At 46.8% G+C, this 17,131-nt stretch overlaps 1 protein-coding gene across 2 annotated transcripts; it reads right to left on the reverse strand.

Moving 5' to 3' along the window:
* Nucleotides 1-33: 33 nt before the first annotated feature.
* On the reverse strand, nucleotides 34-12,528 carry LOC116504547 (zinc finger and SCAN domain-containing protein 16-like). 2 transcript variants are annotated; one of them, XM_032211627.1, is made up of 4 exons: nucleotides 12,440-12,528; nucleotides 6,615-7,500; nucleotides 2,404-2,494; nucleotides 34-2,205 (listed from the first exon to the last, which is right to left on the reverse strand). In XM_032211627.1, exons 2-4 carry the CDS (start codon nucleotides 7,395-7,397, stop codon nucleotides 1,688-1,690), a joined length of 1,392 nt encoding a protein of 463 aa, XP_032067518.1. In that variant the 5' UTR covers nucleotides 7,398-7,500; nucleotides 12,440-12,528; the 3' UTR covers nucleotides 34-1,687. The 2 variants fall into 2 exon arrangements, with proteins under 2 accessions (XP_032067518.1, XP_032067517.1); XM_032211626.1 differs by having other exon boundaries at nucleotides 12,393-12,528.
* Nucleotides 12,529-17,131: the final 4,603 nt, after the last annotated feature.

Consider the following 17,131-nt stretch of genomic DNA (forward strand, 5'->3'; position numbering starts at 1 on the left):
GCGGGGCAATAATTACTCAAACCAGACTACAAATAGACTGCAAGCTTTTATTTTAATATATATGCATGGGGAGGGATAGAGAGAGAAATGTGGATTATATCTAGCAGGCTCAGAACAGAAAGATGGAGAAAAGCAGAGGCCAGCCGCGAGCTTTCTCTCTAAACCAGAGTTTCTCAAGTTTAGCGACATTAAGATGCGTGGACTTCTGTTCCCAGGATTCCCCAGTCAACCACACACTGGCAGGGGAGAATTCTGGGAGTTGAAGTCCATCCATCTTAAAAGAGACAAGGGTGAGAAACGTTGCTCTAAATGGGCTGGCAGGAATAGTAGAAAGTAGGCAGAGGGGATGGATTGAGAATTAAGAGTTGGACAAATTATGATCACGGAGACCCAACTGCGTGTCCCGCAGTGTCTCAAATAAGGAGCTCCCCATACATATGTAGGGATGAATAACCATTCCTCAAAAGTTCTATCTGGATTTTCTTCTTCCAGGAGGCTCTTCGGCAAAGGAGCATTTTCCCAAATCATTCATTTTGAGAATCACATGATCCCAGCTCTGCCGGGCTTTTAGAAGGACTCCCAAAACCTGGTTCTTCCCTCACGTATTGAGTAGGACGGCCCTGGAGCTGTCACCACAGAAGTTTCAATGAGCTTTCTTCTGTCACATTTTTCCTGTCCTTGATTTTTATTTTTTGCATAACATTGTGTTTTTAACAAGCTACTCACTTGGGGAAAGGAAGGTGATCGTATCAATGGAATCAAATAAACTGGGAGTTCTGAATGTCGTCACCTTTAAGATGTGTGGAATTCTGGGAGTGGAAGTCCACACATCTTAAAGTTGCCAAGGTTCAGAAACATTGAAATAGACCAAACCAGCAAGGAAAAACTGTAAAGTAATATGACAAGGGGGGTGGGGAACGGAAGAGTTTCATTTGCTGTATCATGGGTGTCAAACTCGATTGCGCCACGTGGCGCATCGTGACGTTTTTTGGCTTTGCGGAGCCAAAGTGGGTGTGGCCTGCGCGTGACACATCTGATCCACGGGCCACCAGTTTGACATCCCTGCCCTGTATCATCTTGGAAGAAGCAATCAATCTGCTCTGATGAATATGAGTGAATTTGGATCACTCAGATTTGATGCGGGAGTGTTTCTAATTCCCCGTGGAACAGCTCCCCTCCTCTCTTGCGTGGCATCCGTTCCTCGTGGAGGAATTCAAAGTGTATACCGTCTCATAGTTATATTTAACATCTTCTGCATTGTTATATAGAAACACGCCAGCCTTCCAAATAGACATTCGGATTTAAGCTTCGGCATATATGTCTTCACTCCTGTTTTCACAGACGAAATATCCCAAATAACAATATCCCAAATCATAATTGTCTTGGGACTGAGTTACGGCATCCTGTAACTCAAAAGAGGAGTGAGGGGGAAGCAAACAGGCATCTCTCCCTCCTTCTCCTGTGCATTATGGGCTCATCCCCCAAAATCTATAAACCTCCGGAGGAATCATCCATATTGTGTACCCTAGATTAACATTTCCCCCAGGTCTTAGTATTTCCCGGGATTTCCAATGTAGCCGGCAACAGAAGCTCCCTGAGAACAATAAAGATCTGACGGAGAATCAAATCCCCAACTTTTTCGACTCGTTTTTCCACAGTTCCGATTTCCGTCTTTTCTCGCCAACTGCTATGTGGCGGCCCCGTACATGTGAACGGTGCTGTGTTTCAGGAGGTAAGACTTCCGAGTGAACTTCTTCCCACACTCCAAGCACTCGTGGGGTCTCTCCCCTGTGTGGATGCCCTCGTGGCGTTTAAGATTCGACCTACGGCTGAATCTCCGCCCGCAATTCAAACAGCTGTATGTTTTTTCTCCCGGGTGGATTTTTTTTTGTTTCGCAAAGTTTGATTTATGGTAGAAACTCCTCGCGATAACGCTGGAGGCGGTGTACTTCTTAACCATGGGCGTTTTGATCTGGCCGAGCTCCCGGTAACTTCCTCGACAAGGAACAGCGCTATCGCCCATTTCCTTGGGAAGAAATTTCTGCGGCCAAATGAGTCTGTCTTGGCTTTGGGAAAGGTTTTCCTGATCCCCGAAGTGAGCCACCGGCTCTTCCGTTCGCCCGCTGAGCATCTCGTGCGAGGTTTCGGGCTCAGAATTCTCCAGTCCATATTTCTCCATTTTGTCAACGCCTCTACTCCCTTCACCTATGGGAGAAATGGAAAAAATAATAATAATAATCCCAAAGAGAGATCTAAAGAAAATGTTTGGGGAGCCATTTGGCAGTGGGGAGGGTAATGGGAAGGGAGGAAAGGGATGGAGTTAAAAAATATCCACCCAAAGGAATTGCACTGCATCCAAATATTTGACCAACTGGCCTTAAGTCGTCCGTTTGTATCACTCACCGGCATCTCCAGAGTTCCCCTCATGATTAGCCTCCCTGAACAGTGGTCCCTTCCCACAATCCTCTGCAGCATCCCTCACTTCCTTGAGCACCTGGAAACAGGAGAAAACATCTGTTTCAACAAGGCGGGGAGAGAGATGGAGAAGAGGGCGTTGCAAGGCTGATGACCGGTGGACGGTCCAGATGGGGTAGATGGGAAAGGGCTGGATCAGGGATGGGAGAGACACAGGTTCATTTTGCTCTCGGTCACAGGAATTAAGGAGAGGGGGCCAGTCCCTCTCGCTACCTAACCTGCAGAGAGTCAGGAAGGAGTGAAGGAAGATATGAAGGAATCGTTCCCTATGGCAAAAGGGGCTGAAGCATTTTTAAAGTCCAGAATAAGATAACATATTCAGAAGGCAGCTCAGGCAGACTCAGGGGTGGGCTGCTACGGGTTTGCCCAGGTTCAGGAGAACCTATAGCTAATGTTATGACTGGTTTGGAGAACCTCCAAATCCCACCCCTGACTGGCCCTGCCCGCCCCACCCACCCCAGGAGTCTCCATGCGGCCCATTTTGGATGTGAGGTACCGTATTTTTCGGAGTATAAGAGGCACCAAGATTTTGAAGAAGCAAATTTTTTAAAAAAGTTTTTGCACTATGCAGACCTCCCAAAAACAGCCTGTTTTTCAGGAAAATGGTCCCATTTTTTGCCAAAAAAAGGGCATGCATAGCCTTTAGGAGGCTTATAGAGTGCTCCTGGGGTCTGGGGGGGGGGGCAAAAACAAGCAAAAAACGGCCCGTTTTTTGGTCATTTTTGCCCTCCCCAGCCCTTAGGAGCACTCTGGAAGCCTCCTAAAGGCTATGCACTGCCATTTTTGCAAAGGCGGCGGGGTTTCAGGCGGCCAAAAATGCTGTATTCAGTGTATAAGAAGCCCCCAGATTTTCACACTCTGTTTTGAGGGGGAAAAGGTGCATCTTATTTCTGAAAAATATGGTAAGTGCAGGGCCTGTGTGGAGGCTCAGGGAGGGGGGAAAACGGGCTTCCCAGAAGTTCTGGAAGGCCGGAAACGGACCAGTTTTCGGCCCCGGGAGCCCAGGTTGAGGCAGTTTTCGCCCTCCCAGAGGCTCAAGGAAAGCCTCAAGGGAAGGCAAAAACGACCCCCCCCCACAATGGTTCAGGAGTCTGACTAGGCCACACCCACCATGGCCACGCCCACCCAGCAACTGGGCAGAAGCCCACCCCTGGGCAGATTCTTGTGTAGTTCACTGAATTTCGGAGGAGGAGAAGCACGAACCTCGGTGGTTACAGGTGGTCCTCAACTTACGATCACAATTGGGCCCAAAATTGATGTTGCTAAGTGAGAAATTTGTAGAGTGAGTTTTGCCCCATTTTACAGCTTTTCCTGCCGCTATTGTTAAGCGAACCAGCGCAGCCGTTAAGTCAGTGACACGGTTGTTAAGTGAGTCTGGCTTCCCCATTGACGCTGCTTGTCAGGAGGTTGCCAAAGGGGAATCATGTGACCCCGGGGCCCTGCGACCATCCTAGATATGAACCAGTTTTCAAGTATCCAAATGATCCTGGGAATGCTCCAACGGTCATCAGTCACTTTTTTTCAGTGCCGTTGTAACGGTCGCTAAATGAACTGCTGTAAGTCGAGGACTGCCTGTATTTTCTATATTGAGTCTGCGATGCTTCCCTGGGGACCTGCAGGAGTCTGTGGGAATAGCCTTGAGAGATAGGAGGAAAAGCCAGATCTAAAGCAACAGGGCAGGTAGTCCTTGGCTTAAAAGTCGCCACGATGTAGAAAAGATGTGGAGACTCTAGAGCAGTGTTTCTCAACCTTGGCAACTTTAAGTCCTTAAGTCCAGCTGGGGGATTCTGGGAGTTGAAGTCCACAGGACTTAAAGTCGCCAAGGTTGAGAAACACTGTTCTAGAAAGAGTGCAGAGAAGAGAAACAAAGATGATTAGGGGACTGGAGGCTAAAACATATGAAGAATGGTTGCAGGAACTGGATATGTCTAATTTAATAGAAAGAAGGACTATGGGAGACATCATAGCAGTGTTCCAATATCTCAGGGGCTGCCACAAAGCTGAGATATTGAAAGACTGCTATCATGTCTCCCCTAGTCCTTCTTTTCATTAAACTAGACATACCCAGTTCCTGCAACCGTTCTTCATATGTTTTAGTCTAACCCTAATCCTAACCTATGGAGAACAAACTATTCTCCAGGGCACCTGAGGGTAGAACAAGAAGCAATGGGTGGAAACTAATCAAGGAGAGAAGCAACTTAGAACTGAGGAGAAATTTCCTGACAGAACAATTAATCAGTTGAACAACTTGCCTGTAAATGCTGCAACACTGGAAGTCACCATGTCACTAACTTAACAACTGAGACAAGAAAGCAATAGCAATAGCCCTTAGACTTATATACTGCTTCATGGTGCTTTACAGCCCTCTCTAAGAGGTTTACGGAGTCAGCCCTCATTTTACCCACCTCAGAAGAATAAAATGGAATAAGCAAGTTGGAAAGGACCTTGGAGGCCTTCTAGTCCAACCCTCTGCTCAGGCAGGAAACCCTACAGCATTTCAGACAAATGGATGCCCAACATCTTCTTAAAGACTTCCAGTATTGGAGCATTTACAATTTCTGGTGGCAAGTTGTTCCACTGATTAATTGTTCTGTTGTGAATTTTCTACTAGGTTCTAGGTTGCTTCTTTCACCTTCATTAGTTTTCATCCCCCTGTTTCTTGCCCTGCTTTCAAGTGCTTTGGAGAACAGCTTGACTCCCTCTTCTCTGCGGCAACCCCTGAAATATTGGAACACTGCAGGCTACTTCTGCTGACTGCCGGCTGCCTGCAATTTGGCAGTTCAAATCTCACCAGGCTGAAGGTTGACTCAGCCTTCCCTCCTTCCGAGGTGGTGTAGGAAGTTATCACCCAGCCCTCTCCCAGAAAAATGAAATATCCTAGGAAATATTGAAAAGGCAGAATATTTCTCTGGATGTGAAAAGGAAGAAACATGTTTTAAAAGACAGAATAGCTGCCTGTAGCTTCCTGCCCATCCCCACTTTGTCAATGGGCCATTAAGAAGGTCAAGCTAGTCCACTTTACATAATAAAGAGTTCTCCACTTCAGCTCCAGGGGATGGGATTAAGGCATGATAATATTGGCCCTTTACTCAACTGACGACATGGCATCTGAGAGCTCAACCAAACCTGGATTCAAAACGCAGCCTAGAGAGTTGCCCCTGCATGGGCCCATGGGAGTCTGACAACCAATCAGCATACATTTCTTACACAGGAACAGGAAACAGAGAGGTGGGACTGAACAGGTTATAAAAAGCTTAGCAAGCCCCTCCCTCAGCCCTTCTCTTCTTCTCCACCAACATTGAAGCATGTGATCCCCCTTTTCTGTTCAGGAGCTCAAGCCATGTGGTCCTGTCCACCAATAAACCATCTTTCCAAGCAGCCTCCATGTCTCCAGTGTCTTTTCCCCCACTTGGAGCCGAACCCAGAAGGACAATTCTTTCATCAGCGGTAAAATGAGGACCCAGATTGTTGGGGGCGATGGGCTGACTCTGTAAACCACTTAAAGAGGTCTGTAAAGCGGTATATAAGTCTAAATGCTATTGCTAAATGCTATAATGTCACCCTTGGTCCTTCTTTTCATAAGACTAGACACACCCAATTGATGTAACTGTATGTTTTAGCCTCCAGGCCCCTAATCATCTTTGTTGGAAGGTTGGAAGGCTGAGTCAACCTTGGGGCAAAACTCCCTTAACAGCTGTCTTCTTTAGCAATGGACATTTGGGACTCAATTGTGATTGTAAGTCGAGGACTACATGTATAAGAAAGGGTCTTCTCGGCCCACTGAAGCAATTGGAGGGGAGGGGGGGGGAATAAGCTTCTCCAAAAGGGACCCTCCCCCAGCCCCTGGGAAGTAAAGGCAAGAGGAGAAAAATATACTTGGAGACTGGCAAGATTCAGTCACCGTAACCAAACAGGTAGGTTTGGGTATGCAAAACAGGTAGGTGTTTATACTCATGGTTTGCTATCTAGACTAAGGTGAAGGGCCGACGTGCCCTGAAGCCAGACCCTAAATTCTTTTGATGGCACAGCTGTCAGTCATGAAGGTTGACGCGTGCCTCCTGCTTCACACACCTGGTTTGATCTGCAAAGGAAGGTCCCAAGCCTTGCGGTCCCAACTGCAAACTCCCGAATCGACCTACCTCCTGCTCCTGATGCCCTTCCACGTGCATTTGCAGAAAGTCCTCAGCCAGGGACACCGCCTGGGTGCAGGTCTCGGGGCTGTTTCCACGGACCCAGCTCTGGATCTCGGGCGGCAAGATGGCCAAGAACTGCTCCAGGATCAGCAGCTCCAGGATCTGCTCCTTGGAGTGGTGCTCCACCTTCAGCCATTGGTGGCAAAGCGCCTGCAGGCGGCTATAGGCCCCCCGCGGGCCCTCCGCCTCCTGGTAGCAGAAGCGGCGGAAGTGCTGGCGCAGCTTCTCGCGGCCCAGGGCGTCCCTCTGCAAAATGGCCGCCTTCACTTTCCCATAATCCTCTCGCTCGGCGCTTCCCAGATTGCAGTACGCTCGCTCGGCTTCTCCTCGGAGGGCGGGCAGCAACCGGGATGCCCACTCCTCCCTAGGCCACTGGCAGGCCTCAGCCACCTGCTCGAAGGAAGCCAGGAAGGCCTTGGCATCATTCCAGGGCGAGGGCTCCTCCTGGACCAGGGACACAACCCCCCAGGGCTGCTGGGACTCAGTCATCTTCAAAAATTCCTGCCACTGGGCTTCCCACTGCTGAGAGAGGAGATCCGGCTCCTGTTTTACCAGTTGCTCCGTTCCCTCCAGCCCTCGGCAGCTCTTCCGGTCTCCTCCCAGCTCCTCACCCGCTTTGGGAGCCGCCCGGCCCAGATCCTGCCTTTTGAATCCCGGCTGCATCCACTTCTCCAAAGCAGCTTGCAACTGCAGGCTGAATCCCATCCGGGGCACCTCTCCGTCGGCCATCAGCTTCGCGTGGCAATGGACAAGCCGGAATTCTCTCCAACTGAGAAAAAGCCGATCCCTCAAGGGAAACCTACAGTCGATGGCGAAATGCCTCTCTGGCGTTCTGCGGGGAGAAGAGACCAGTGCCTCAGTTTCCCAACACTTCTAATCCCTCTCCCCCAACCCCACGACTCACAAGTCACCCATCCATCCTTCCCGCAGGAGGAACAGGTGGTCTGGGTGAGACTAGGCCGAAGCTGCCCTACCTAGAGATGAAGCAGGCATGTGGGTGGACAAAAGATAGGGATCTTGTCTGAAAAGTCCCTTCCGGGAGGTATTTAAAAGAAGGAACTAAATCCTTAAGGAAACAAAGGGGAGAAAAAAGTTCTCCAAACCAGATAAAAGAGGTTGGGCCTCACCCCAAGGAAACCTCCTCCCTCCCTCAAAAGCCCATCAAGTTGTAAATCAGAAAGAGAAGGGCAGCTGCCAATCAAATACAGCAAAAAAAAAAAAAAAAACAGATTTGGGGAGAGGCCCTTAAGCCTGTCTGACACATAAAAGTTAGTCTTCAACTTACAACCACCGAACCCTAAATTTTCCCTTGCCAAGCGAGTGAGGTTTGCCTCGTGTTACGATCTTTTGCCTCGGTTGTTAAAGCGAATCACTGCAGCTGTTCAGCGAATCAGGCGGTCGTTAAGCGAATCTGGCTCCCCCCCCCTTGACTTGGTTATCGGAAGTCGGCTGGGGAAGGCAACACATGGTGATCACATGTTCCTGGGGCAGTGAAACCGTCATAAATATATGTCAGTTGTGAAAGCGCCCCGGAGTTTGATCGCACGATCATGGGAATGTTGCCACGGTCGTAAGTGTGAAAACTGGTCATAAGTCACTTTTTTCAGTGTCATTGTAACATCGAATGGTCACTAAGTGAACTGTTGGGAGTCAGGGACATTAGTTGTTGATTTAGGACCATTCATTCAGCGACGGTTCAAAGTTAGGACGGCACTGAACAAGTGGTACTTATCACCCATCCTTGGAGTTCCAACTTTTGCTGTATCCCAGGGTCACTTAATCATGATTTTGGGTGTTCGTTGCTGGTTTCCCCACAAGCAAAGAACAGGCAAAGCCAGCAGGAAGCCACAAACCTATGAGGTCCTCACTTAACAACCCACATGCTCCTAGCTTCCCAATGAACAACTGGGATTGCCAGAATTGCTGTTGCTAAGCAGTGAAGACATGCGATTTCGCATCGCTTAGCAACGGCAATTCCAGTCCCAATTGCTATTTTAAAAAAAACACAAGATTGAAAAAATGGGAATCGAACCCACAGCACCACTAGGAGAGGGTAAAAAAACAGCAGCCACCTTTCAGGGAACTTCGTCAGTACCATATTTTTCGGACTATAAGACGCACCGGTGTATAAGACGCACCAAGATTCCGAAGAGATAAGTAAGAAAAAAAGTTTTTGCTTTCCCTCAGCCCCCAGCAGCACAAAAATGCCCCCGTTTCTGCGGGTACAGGTAGTCCTCGACTTACGACCACAGTGGAACCCTAAATTGATGTCGCTAAGTAAGAAATTTGTTAAGCGGGTGTTGCCTCGTTTTATGACTTTTCTTGCCACAGTGGCTAAAGAGAATCACTGCGGTTGTTAAATTAGTAACACAGTTGTTAAATGAATCTGGCTTCCCCATTGACTTTGCTTGTCAGAGAGTCGCAAAAGGGGAATCATGTGATCTCGGGACACTGCAACCGTCATAAATATGAGTCAGTTGCCAAGTCTGAATTTGGATCACATAACCATGGGGATGCTGCAACGGTCATAACAGAGGGGGGTTGCTCCCGGTTGGGCCAAACCGGTAGTAAGATTCAGGCCTGGGTCGCAGAACGGCAGCGGCCTAGGCCTGCCACGACCCAGGGTTCCCTCGCAACCGCTGAGCCACCGCCATTTTGCGCGAAGAACAATTTGCATTGAACAGCGCACACGAGGGTTGAGAACCGGTAGTAAAACTAGCATCAACCCACCCTTGGGTCATAAGTGTGAAAAACCATCACTTTCTTTTTCTTTTTAATTTTTCCAAACATTAAAATCCCAATTACACTTTTACAGATTTCTGCTATCGGTATTTCTTTTTTTCTGGTTTCCGTTTTCCATTCTATTATTTTATACATATTCTTCTTTGTTTCATACTTTCTCATTTTTACAATATATACATCTATATACAATATTTCCATCTATTGCTTTCTAAATATATGCCATCTCTTTTCATTCTGTTTGCTATGTGTTCCTTATGCATTGATTTTACATTTCTTTTCAAGCCAATTATACCACCTGTTCGGTTCCACCACAAATCCGCGAAGCCCTTATCCGCGGAGACATAAGCGCGAAGACTAATTCGCGCCGTTCGAAGCGCTAAGGAAAAACGCGACCCTACCACGATGACATAATCGCGGAGGGCAAATCCGCGCGTTCCCAAGCACTCAGTACCCTAAACCTAACCCTAAACCTAACCCTAAACCTAACCCTAACCCTAAACCTAACCCTAAACCTAACGCTAAACCTAACGCTAAAACTAACCCTAAACCTAACGCTAAAACTAACCCTAAACCTAATCCTAACCCTTACCTTAATTGAAATCAGCTTTCTGCCGTGGCGCCATTTTAAAGCGCCCTTCTGTTGCCGCGCTGTTGTCGCGGCGGTGATGACGCGCGGTGATGACGTCGCGGCTTTAGCGCCGTGATTTTATCACCGCGATTTTGACGAGCGCGGTTTTGTCGTGCCACGCACCTGTTCCATATCTTGTTTCCTCTCTATCTCTTAGTTGGTCCATTTCTGAGCATTCTAACACCTTTTTTACGCTTTCTGCATTTGATGGAATGGTTTTTAGTTTCCAACTTTGGGCATATGAAATTCTGGCAGCGGTGATTATATGAAGCATTAAATATTGGATATCCTTACTAATTTATTTTTTTTGTTATTCCTAGAAGAAACAGCTCAGGATTCATGTCAATTTTTTGTTCTGTGAAGGGGTATAGAAGTCTAAATGCTATTGCTAAACGCTGTAATGTCGCCCGTATCACTTTCACTTCTCACTTAAGTTTCACTTCTCACTTAAAACTATCACTTTCAGTGCCGTTGTAACTTCGAGCAGTAAATGAACTGTTGTAAGTCGAGGTCTACCTGTATTTTTCTCCCCAATTTGCGTTGACAAGGCTGGTGTTTCTACAGCTCCAAGGTGCAGCTATTCAGATATAAAAAAATAAGAGATTTTGGTGTCACAACTCACCAGCATGGGTCAAGGCTGAACAACTGTACAAGGTAGTCTTCGACTTAACAACAGTTCATTTAGTGACCATTCAAAGTTACAAAGGCACTGGAAAAAGTGACTTACGACCATTTTTCACACTTACGACCATTGCAGCATCCCCATGGGTCAAAATTCAGACGCTTGGCAACCGACTCATATTTATGAATGTTGCAATATCACAGGCTCCGCTGTTGTAACCTTCCGACAAGCCAAGTCCAGATTCAATAAAAACCGTGTTACTAACTTAACATCTGCAGAGATTCCCTTAACAACGGTGGCAAGGATGGTTGTAAAACGGGGTAAGACTTGCTTAACAAACGTCTCGGCTTAGCAGCAGCAAATTTTGGCCTCAGTGGCTGGTCGTGCGTTGAGAGCCAGCTGTATCTGCCTAACAGCTTAACCTTGGCAAGTCTTTTGTGGCTTGCTATCTCAGATACAATTATGGTTCAAAGCACTGGCTGAACTCCACATCGGAGTTTTTTTTTCAGAAGCTCAAGGGGGGGGGGCAGTGAGAACACCCTGGCCTCCAAACTTCCTACACACACACAAAATAGGTTGAGCTATAAGAGAAGGACTGAATCAGAATCAGAATAGAACTGGAAGGGAGGTCTTCCAGTCCAGCCCCCTGCTCAAGCTGGAGATCCTATCCCTTTTTGATACCGAGTGCCCAAAGTATGTGTGCAAATGCACACACTCAAGCCCCAAGCCCCAAAATGCATTGCGAGAGTGCTCCCCACACACACACGCATGAGCCCTGGCCCTCTTTGTGCCCCATTTTGACTTCCAAGTTGGTGCAGGAGGCTTTCCATCCCCAAAGGGATGTGTGGAGGGGCTGGTGCAGCACCCCCATGCCCCGTTTTGGCTTCCAGGTTGGCGTGGGTGACAGAAATGGAGGAGAAAGGTAGGGTGTGCTGGTGGTGGTGGTGGAAACCTGTGGAGAGACCCAAAGACCAGCTGGCCAGGGGGAGGTGCGTGGAGCTGGGCTGGGGCTACGGCTGGCTTGCCCGCAGAGAGGATTCTGCATGCCACCTGTGGCATGCGTGCCATAGGTTTCCCATCAAGGTCCTATCCCATTTCAGACAAGTGACTATCAGAGTCTCTTCTTAAAAACCTCCAGGGATGAAGCCCCTACAACTTCTGGTGGCAAGCTGTTTCACTGGTTAGTTTCCCCCCCCCCCCACTATGAGGACGTTTCTCCTTAATTCCAAGTTGCTTCCCTCCCTGATTAGTTTCCATCCATTGTTTCTTCTCCTGCCTTCTGGGGCTTTGGACAATAAATTGACCCCCCCCTCATTCTTGGTGGCAGCCCCTCAAATACTAGAAGACTGCTAGCCCAGTAGGAACCTCCCACCCCACCCCGCCAAGAAGCTACGATGGTTAAAAGTAGGGACAAGAATTGGGTCTCTCTCTTTCTCCACTCCTTCCCCATCCTGGCTCTGGGGTTGAATGGGAGAGGGGCGGCCCGAAAGGTCCCAATAGTTTCCGTAGCTGAAGGGGGGAAGGGGTCCAGACCCCCCCACCCCCCACCCAAAACGTCCCCCCTGAAATGTTAGGGTGGCAACTCTTCAGCTGCCCCCCATCTCCGCTTCTGGGCTGCGAAGAAAGTCCTCCTTCGCCTTTGGATTTGCTTTAAGGACCTTCTCGGTGTGGGGAAGTCATCATCTCCCATCGAAATCAACGGGGGTGGAGGGGGGGGGCTTCGCTTACTAACCTCTTTGAGCCTTAGTTCCCAAAGCCGCGGTCCGATCGGCCACTCACCCGGATCCCTGCGGGAGACAGCCCCCCCTTCTCCAAAACAAGGACGCCTCCTCCTCCTACAAGGAAGTGGACCTCGCTGCGAGCCGAGAGCATGAAATAAATACAGCTGCTTCCGTGGGAGGGCTCCGAGCAGGAAGGGGTGAGGCTCACCGAGTCAAATAGCAAATTGCCTCTGAAATGCACTTTATTCCCCCCTCCCAAATTGGTCCAAGCGGCGCTTTTTAAAGAGCTTTTGGATTGTTGCTATATTTGTGATTATTTTTGGCAAAGATTTCTCCCCTTCCCCAGAATGTATGAAAAGGTGGATTAGGTTTTTTCCTTCTTTGCGTCCCGCTCCCTTCGATGCTTATGACGTGTTTTCGCTCTCTTTATTATTATTATTTTTTTTGACGCTCCTTGGCTCGGATCGCATTTTGCAAAAAGGGAAAAGGAGGAAAAAAAATAAGTAGAGAAGGAGGGAAAAAGCCACCGTTCGGAAGGTGCCTTGGAGCCTCCGCGAAGGTTCCTGGGAAATGTAGTTTTTCGCAAGCGAGGTAGATTCTCCCCCCCCCAAAAAAAAAGATGGTTTCCGGGTCTGTTTTTTTTATCTTTTTGACCAAATAGTGAGAGACAAATAACATGGGCTTTGATATTTGTTAATTAACATAATTAGTTTGTATTTTAATCTGATTTATATTCTTTCTTTTAAAGTGATGTTCAAGATTGATTAGCTTTTAACATTCCTCAACTGATAAACAAGCTGGAGACTAGGTTCAGACAAGAAAAGTTTGTTAGTACAAATTGGGGGTCTGGCTTATCTCTTGTGAACCCTAAACAACTTTTGAAAGAAATGTCCTAAGTTTGTCCTCTCCTTGATTTATTTCCATCGTTTCTTGTCTTGCCTTCTGGTGCTTTGGAAAGTTATCACCCAGCCCTCTCCCAGAGAAATGAAATATCCTAGGAAATATTGAAAAGGCAGAATATTTCTCTGGATGTGAAAACATGTTTTAAAAGACAGAATAGCTGCCTGCAGCTTCCTGCCCATCCCCCTTTGTCAATGGGCCATTAAGAAGGCCAAGCTAGTCCACTTTACATAATAAAGAGTTCTCTCCCTTCAGCTCCAGGGGAATGGGATTAAGGCATGATAATATTGGCACTTTACTCAACTCCCCACATGGCATCTGAGAGCTCAACCAAACCTGGATTCAAAACGCAACTTAAGAGAGTTGCCCCTGCATGGCCCCATGGGAGTCTGACAACCAATGAGAATACAAGCTCATGATCAAAGGCCAGAGAGGGCATAAAACCAGGGACTCAGCATTTCAGCCTTCCCTTCTCTTCTTCTCCACCTACATTGAAGCATGTGATCACCTTTTCTGTTCAGGGCTCAAGCCATGCGGTCCTGTCCACCAATAAACCATCTTTCCAAGCAGCTTCCATGTCTCCAGTGTCTTTTCCCCCACTTGGAGCCGAACCCAGAAGGACATTTCTTTCATCAATGCTTTGGAAAATAGGTTGACCAGGCCCTCTCCTCTTTGTGGCAGCCCCAGACGTTGGAAAACTGCTGTCTTGTCACCTCTAGTCCTTCTCACTTGCTGACTCGGATATGTGCAATAATGGCTTGGGGGGGGGGAGAGACAAAACATTGCATTGCAGATCCTCTCATAATCACCTCCCAGCATCAATGTGTAAACCACAGGGTTTGAATTATGACATCACAATGCATGTTTGATCATCCTTGCCCTTCCTAGATACCTAAAGTGTTTGGCCCAGGCTTCTCAACTCTTAAATAAATCTTTCTCTCTCTTCTACAGAAACTCTGATCTATTGGATCATCCTTTCAGAAATATTTCCTTATCAGTTTTCTCAATGCCTTCAACAATGACAAAGCTTCTAAGGTCATTAATGGCTGGGATACATTCACAGATGTAAGAACTCGGTATGTATTCTAGTGGGAAAAAAAGGACTAGGGGACATGAAAGCACTGTTCTAATATTTGAAGGGCTGCTATAAAGAAGAGGGAGTCAAGTTATTCTCCAAAGTACCTGAAGGCAGGACAAGAAACAATAGATAGAAACTAAGCAGAGAGAGAAGCAATCTAACAATAAGGAGAAATTTCCTGGCGGTGAGAATTAACAATTAATTACTTGTTCCAATATCTCAGGGATTGCCACAAAGAAGAGGGAGTCAAGCTATTCTCCAAAGAACCTGAAGGCAGGACAAGAAACAATAGATGGAAACTAAGCAACCTAGAACTAAGGAGAAATTCCCCGACAGAACAATTAATCGGTGGAACAACTTGCCTCCAGAATAACAACCCATTTTGGATTGTATGCCAGTCAAACATCAGCATAGGAAATGTTTTGCGCCATTTGGTATGATTTATATTTATTTATAGGCTGCCTGTATTATTTTTACAAATTAACTCGAGGCGGGGAAGATTATCCAACACACACTCCTCCGATTTTCCCCACAACCACCATCCTGTGAGGTGAGCTGGGCTAAGAGAGAACGGCCCAAAGTTACCCAGCAGGCTTTCATAGCTGAGACTTGAACTCACGGTCTCCTGCTTTCTAGTCCGGTGCCTTAACCGCTAGACCAAACTGGCTGTCATAAGCTGCTTTAGTATAATGTCTACATCATAACATGTTTTTATCAGTTTTTGCAAAATCTCAATTTTACAGGTGTCGTGTGTCCCACATTTGGCTGCATTCTAAAAAGTTAACCCATCTGAGATACCTTGATTCAAAAGGTTTTACCCTGCAGACAATACACCCACTTAAAGGTTACAGGAAATAAGAGTTTTAGTTTGTCTGTGTGCATTAAGAAAAAAATAATTAAAAAAAACCCATAGATCTTAAAATCACACGATTTCTCATGAAACGTGAGCTCCCGCTCATCTCTCCAAGTTCTGATATGGTCTTTGAAAAGAAGACTCTGACTTCAAGCTATGGTTCCCCTTAATTTAAAAAAAATGGGTAAATTTTTAAATGGCTAATTTAAAAAACAAGGGACGAGTGGCTAAGACACTGAGCTTGTCAATCAGAAAGGTTGGTAGTTCGAATCTCTAGTGCTGTGTAACGGAGTGAGCTCCCGTTCCTTCTCCCAGCTTCTGCCAACCTAGCAATTTGAAAGCACATGAATAATGCAAGTAGAAAAATAGGGTCCACTTTTGGTGGGAAGGTAACAGCGTTCCATGTGGCTTTGGTGTTTAGTCCTGCTGGCCACATGACCACGGAGACGTCTTTGGACAACCCTGGCTCTTTGGCTTTGAAATGGAGATGAGCACAGCCCCATGGAGTCAGGAATGACTAGCACATATGTGCCAAGGAAACATTTACCTTTATCTTTAATTTAAAAAAAAAAAAACTAACTTTGAGAATAGTATTTCCTGAAAATCCAGTCTGATATTAATGGAGATATTTTACTCTTTTGCATATATTATGATTTGTATGTATGTATGTGTCAGGGATGGGTTCCTGCTAGTTCTAACCTATAGAAGAAGTTCCACAAATCTCCAGTGCCATTTAGAACTGGTTCCAGCTCCTTCCCCCCACCACCCGTCCGCACATCATCAAAATGAAGAGCGAGAGGAGGAATTCTGGGAGTTGAAGTCCACAAGTCTTAAAGCTGTCAAGTCTGAACACCCCTGGGGTTTTTTTTTCTAAAGGGTTAGGGGTGCAAGGGTCTTGTAACTTGACAGCTTTTAGACTTGTGTGCTTCAAATGCCAGAGTTTCTGAGCCAACATTTTGGTTGCTAAGCAAGAGCGTTGTTAAGAGTTTCACCACATTTTACAAGTTGGCCACTCCCACCTGGTCACATGGTCAGCAAGCCACTCCCAACCAGTCACATGGTCAGCAAGCCACTCCCACAAAGCAGGCCACGCCTACAGAAGAGGTTCTAAAAAAAATTGAAAACCACCACTGATGTACGTGTATATGTGTGTGTATGTATGTATATGTATTACAGGTAGTCCTTGACTTACACCACCAGAGCCCAAAATTTATGTTGCTAAGTGAGACATTTGTTAAATAAGACATGTGTTAAGTGAATCAGTGCAGTTGTTCAATGAATCACACAGTTATTAAATGAATCTGGTTTCTCCATTGACTTTGCTTGTCAGGAGGTCACAAAAAGGGATCACTGCAACCATCATAAAAGTGAGTCATTTGCCAAGCATCCGAATACAGACCACATCACCACGGGGATGGTGCAAGGATCAAGTGTGAAAAATGGTCGTCAGTCACTTCAGTGCCGTTGTAACTTTGAACGGTCACTAAATGAACTCGTGTGTAAGTCGTGGCCTATCTTTATTTCCCTCTTTCCCATAGCAATGAATATTTTTGTGCCTGGAAAAAGTGCCATCGCAATCATTGGACTCTTGAAGAAAGCCAAAATATCGAAGGAAGTTTTCTTCCTCCTACTGCAATACCGTGTTTTCCCCGAAAATAAGATGGGGTCTTATTTTCTTTTGACCTTTGAAATAAGCCCCTGGCCTTATTTCCGGGGAGGTCTTGTTATTTCTGAGGTGCAGGAAGCGGCGAACATGGTCTCCTCATGGCTGCTGCTGTGTCGCAATCTTTTCAGGAAGTGCTTATTTTTGGGGGAGGGCTTATTTTAGCTCATGCGCTCAAAAGCCCGATTGGAGGTCTTATTTTTGGGGAGGCAGGGTAATTCTCGCACCGGATGTGTGAAAGAGACGTCGCTTCTGA

Source organism: Thamnophis elegans, chromosome 2 (assembly GCF_009769535.1).
Source record: "Thamnophis elegans isolate rThaEle1 chromosome 2, rThaEle1.pri, whole genome shotgun sequence".
NCBI classification, from domain to species: Eukaryota; Metazoa; Chordata; class Lepidosauria; order Squamata; family Colubridae; genus Thamnophis; species Thamnophis elegans.

Excerpts from the sequence above, each read along its gene's own strand:
- LOC116504547 (XM_032211627.1), bottom strand. The coding sequence starts at position 7,397 with ATGGCCGACGGAGAGGTGCCCCGGATGGGATTCAGCCTGCAGTTGCAA. Across the intron at positions 2,495-6,614 it reads AAGGGCATCAGGAGCAGGAG|GTGCTCAAGGAAGTGAGGGA; the intron begins GTAGGTCGATTC and ends TCCTGTTTCCAG. Across the intron at positions 2,206-2,403 it reads GGGGAACTCTGGAGATGCCG|GTGAAGGGAGTAGAGGCGTT; the intron begins GTGAGTGATACA and ends TTTCTCCCATAG.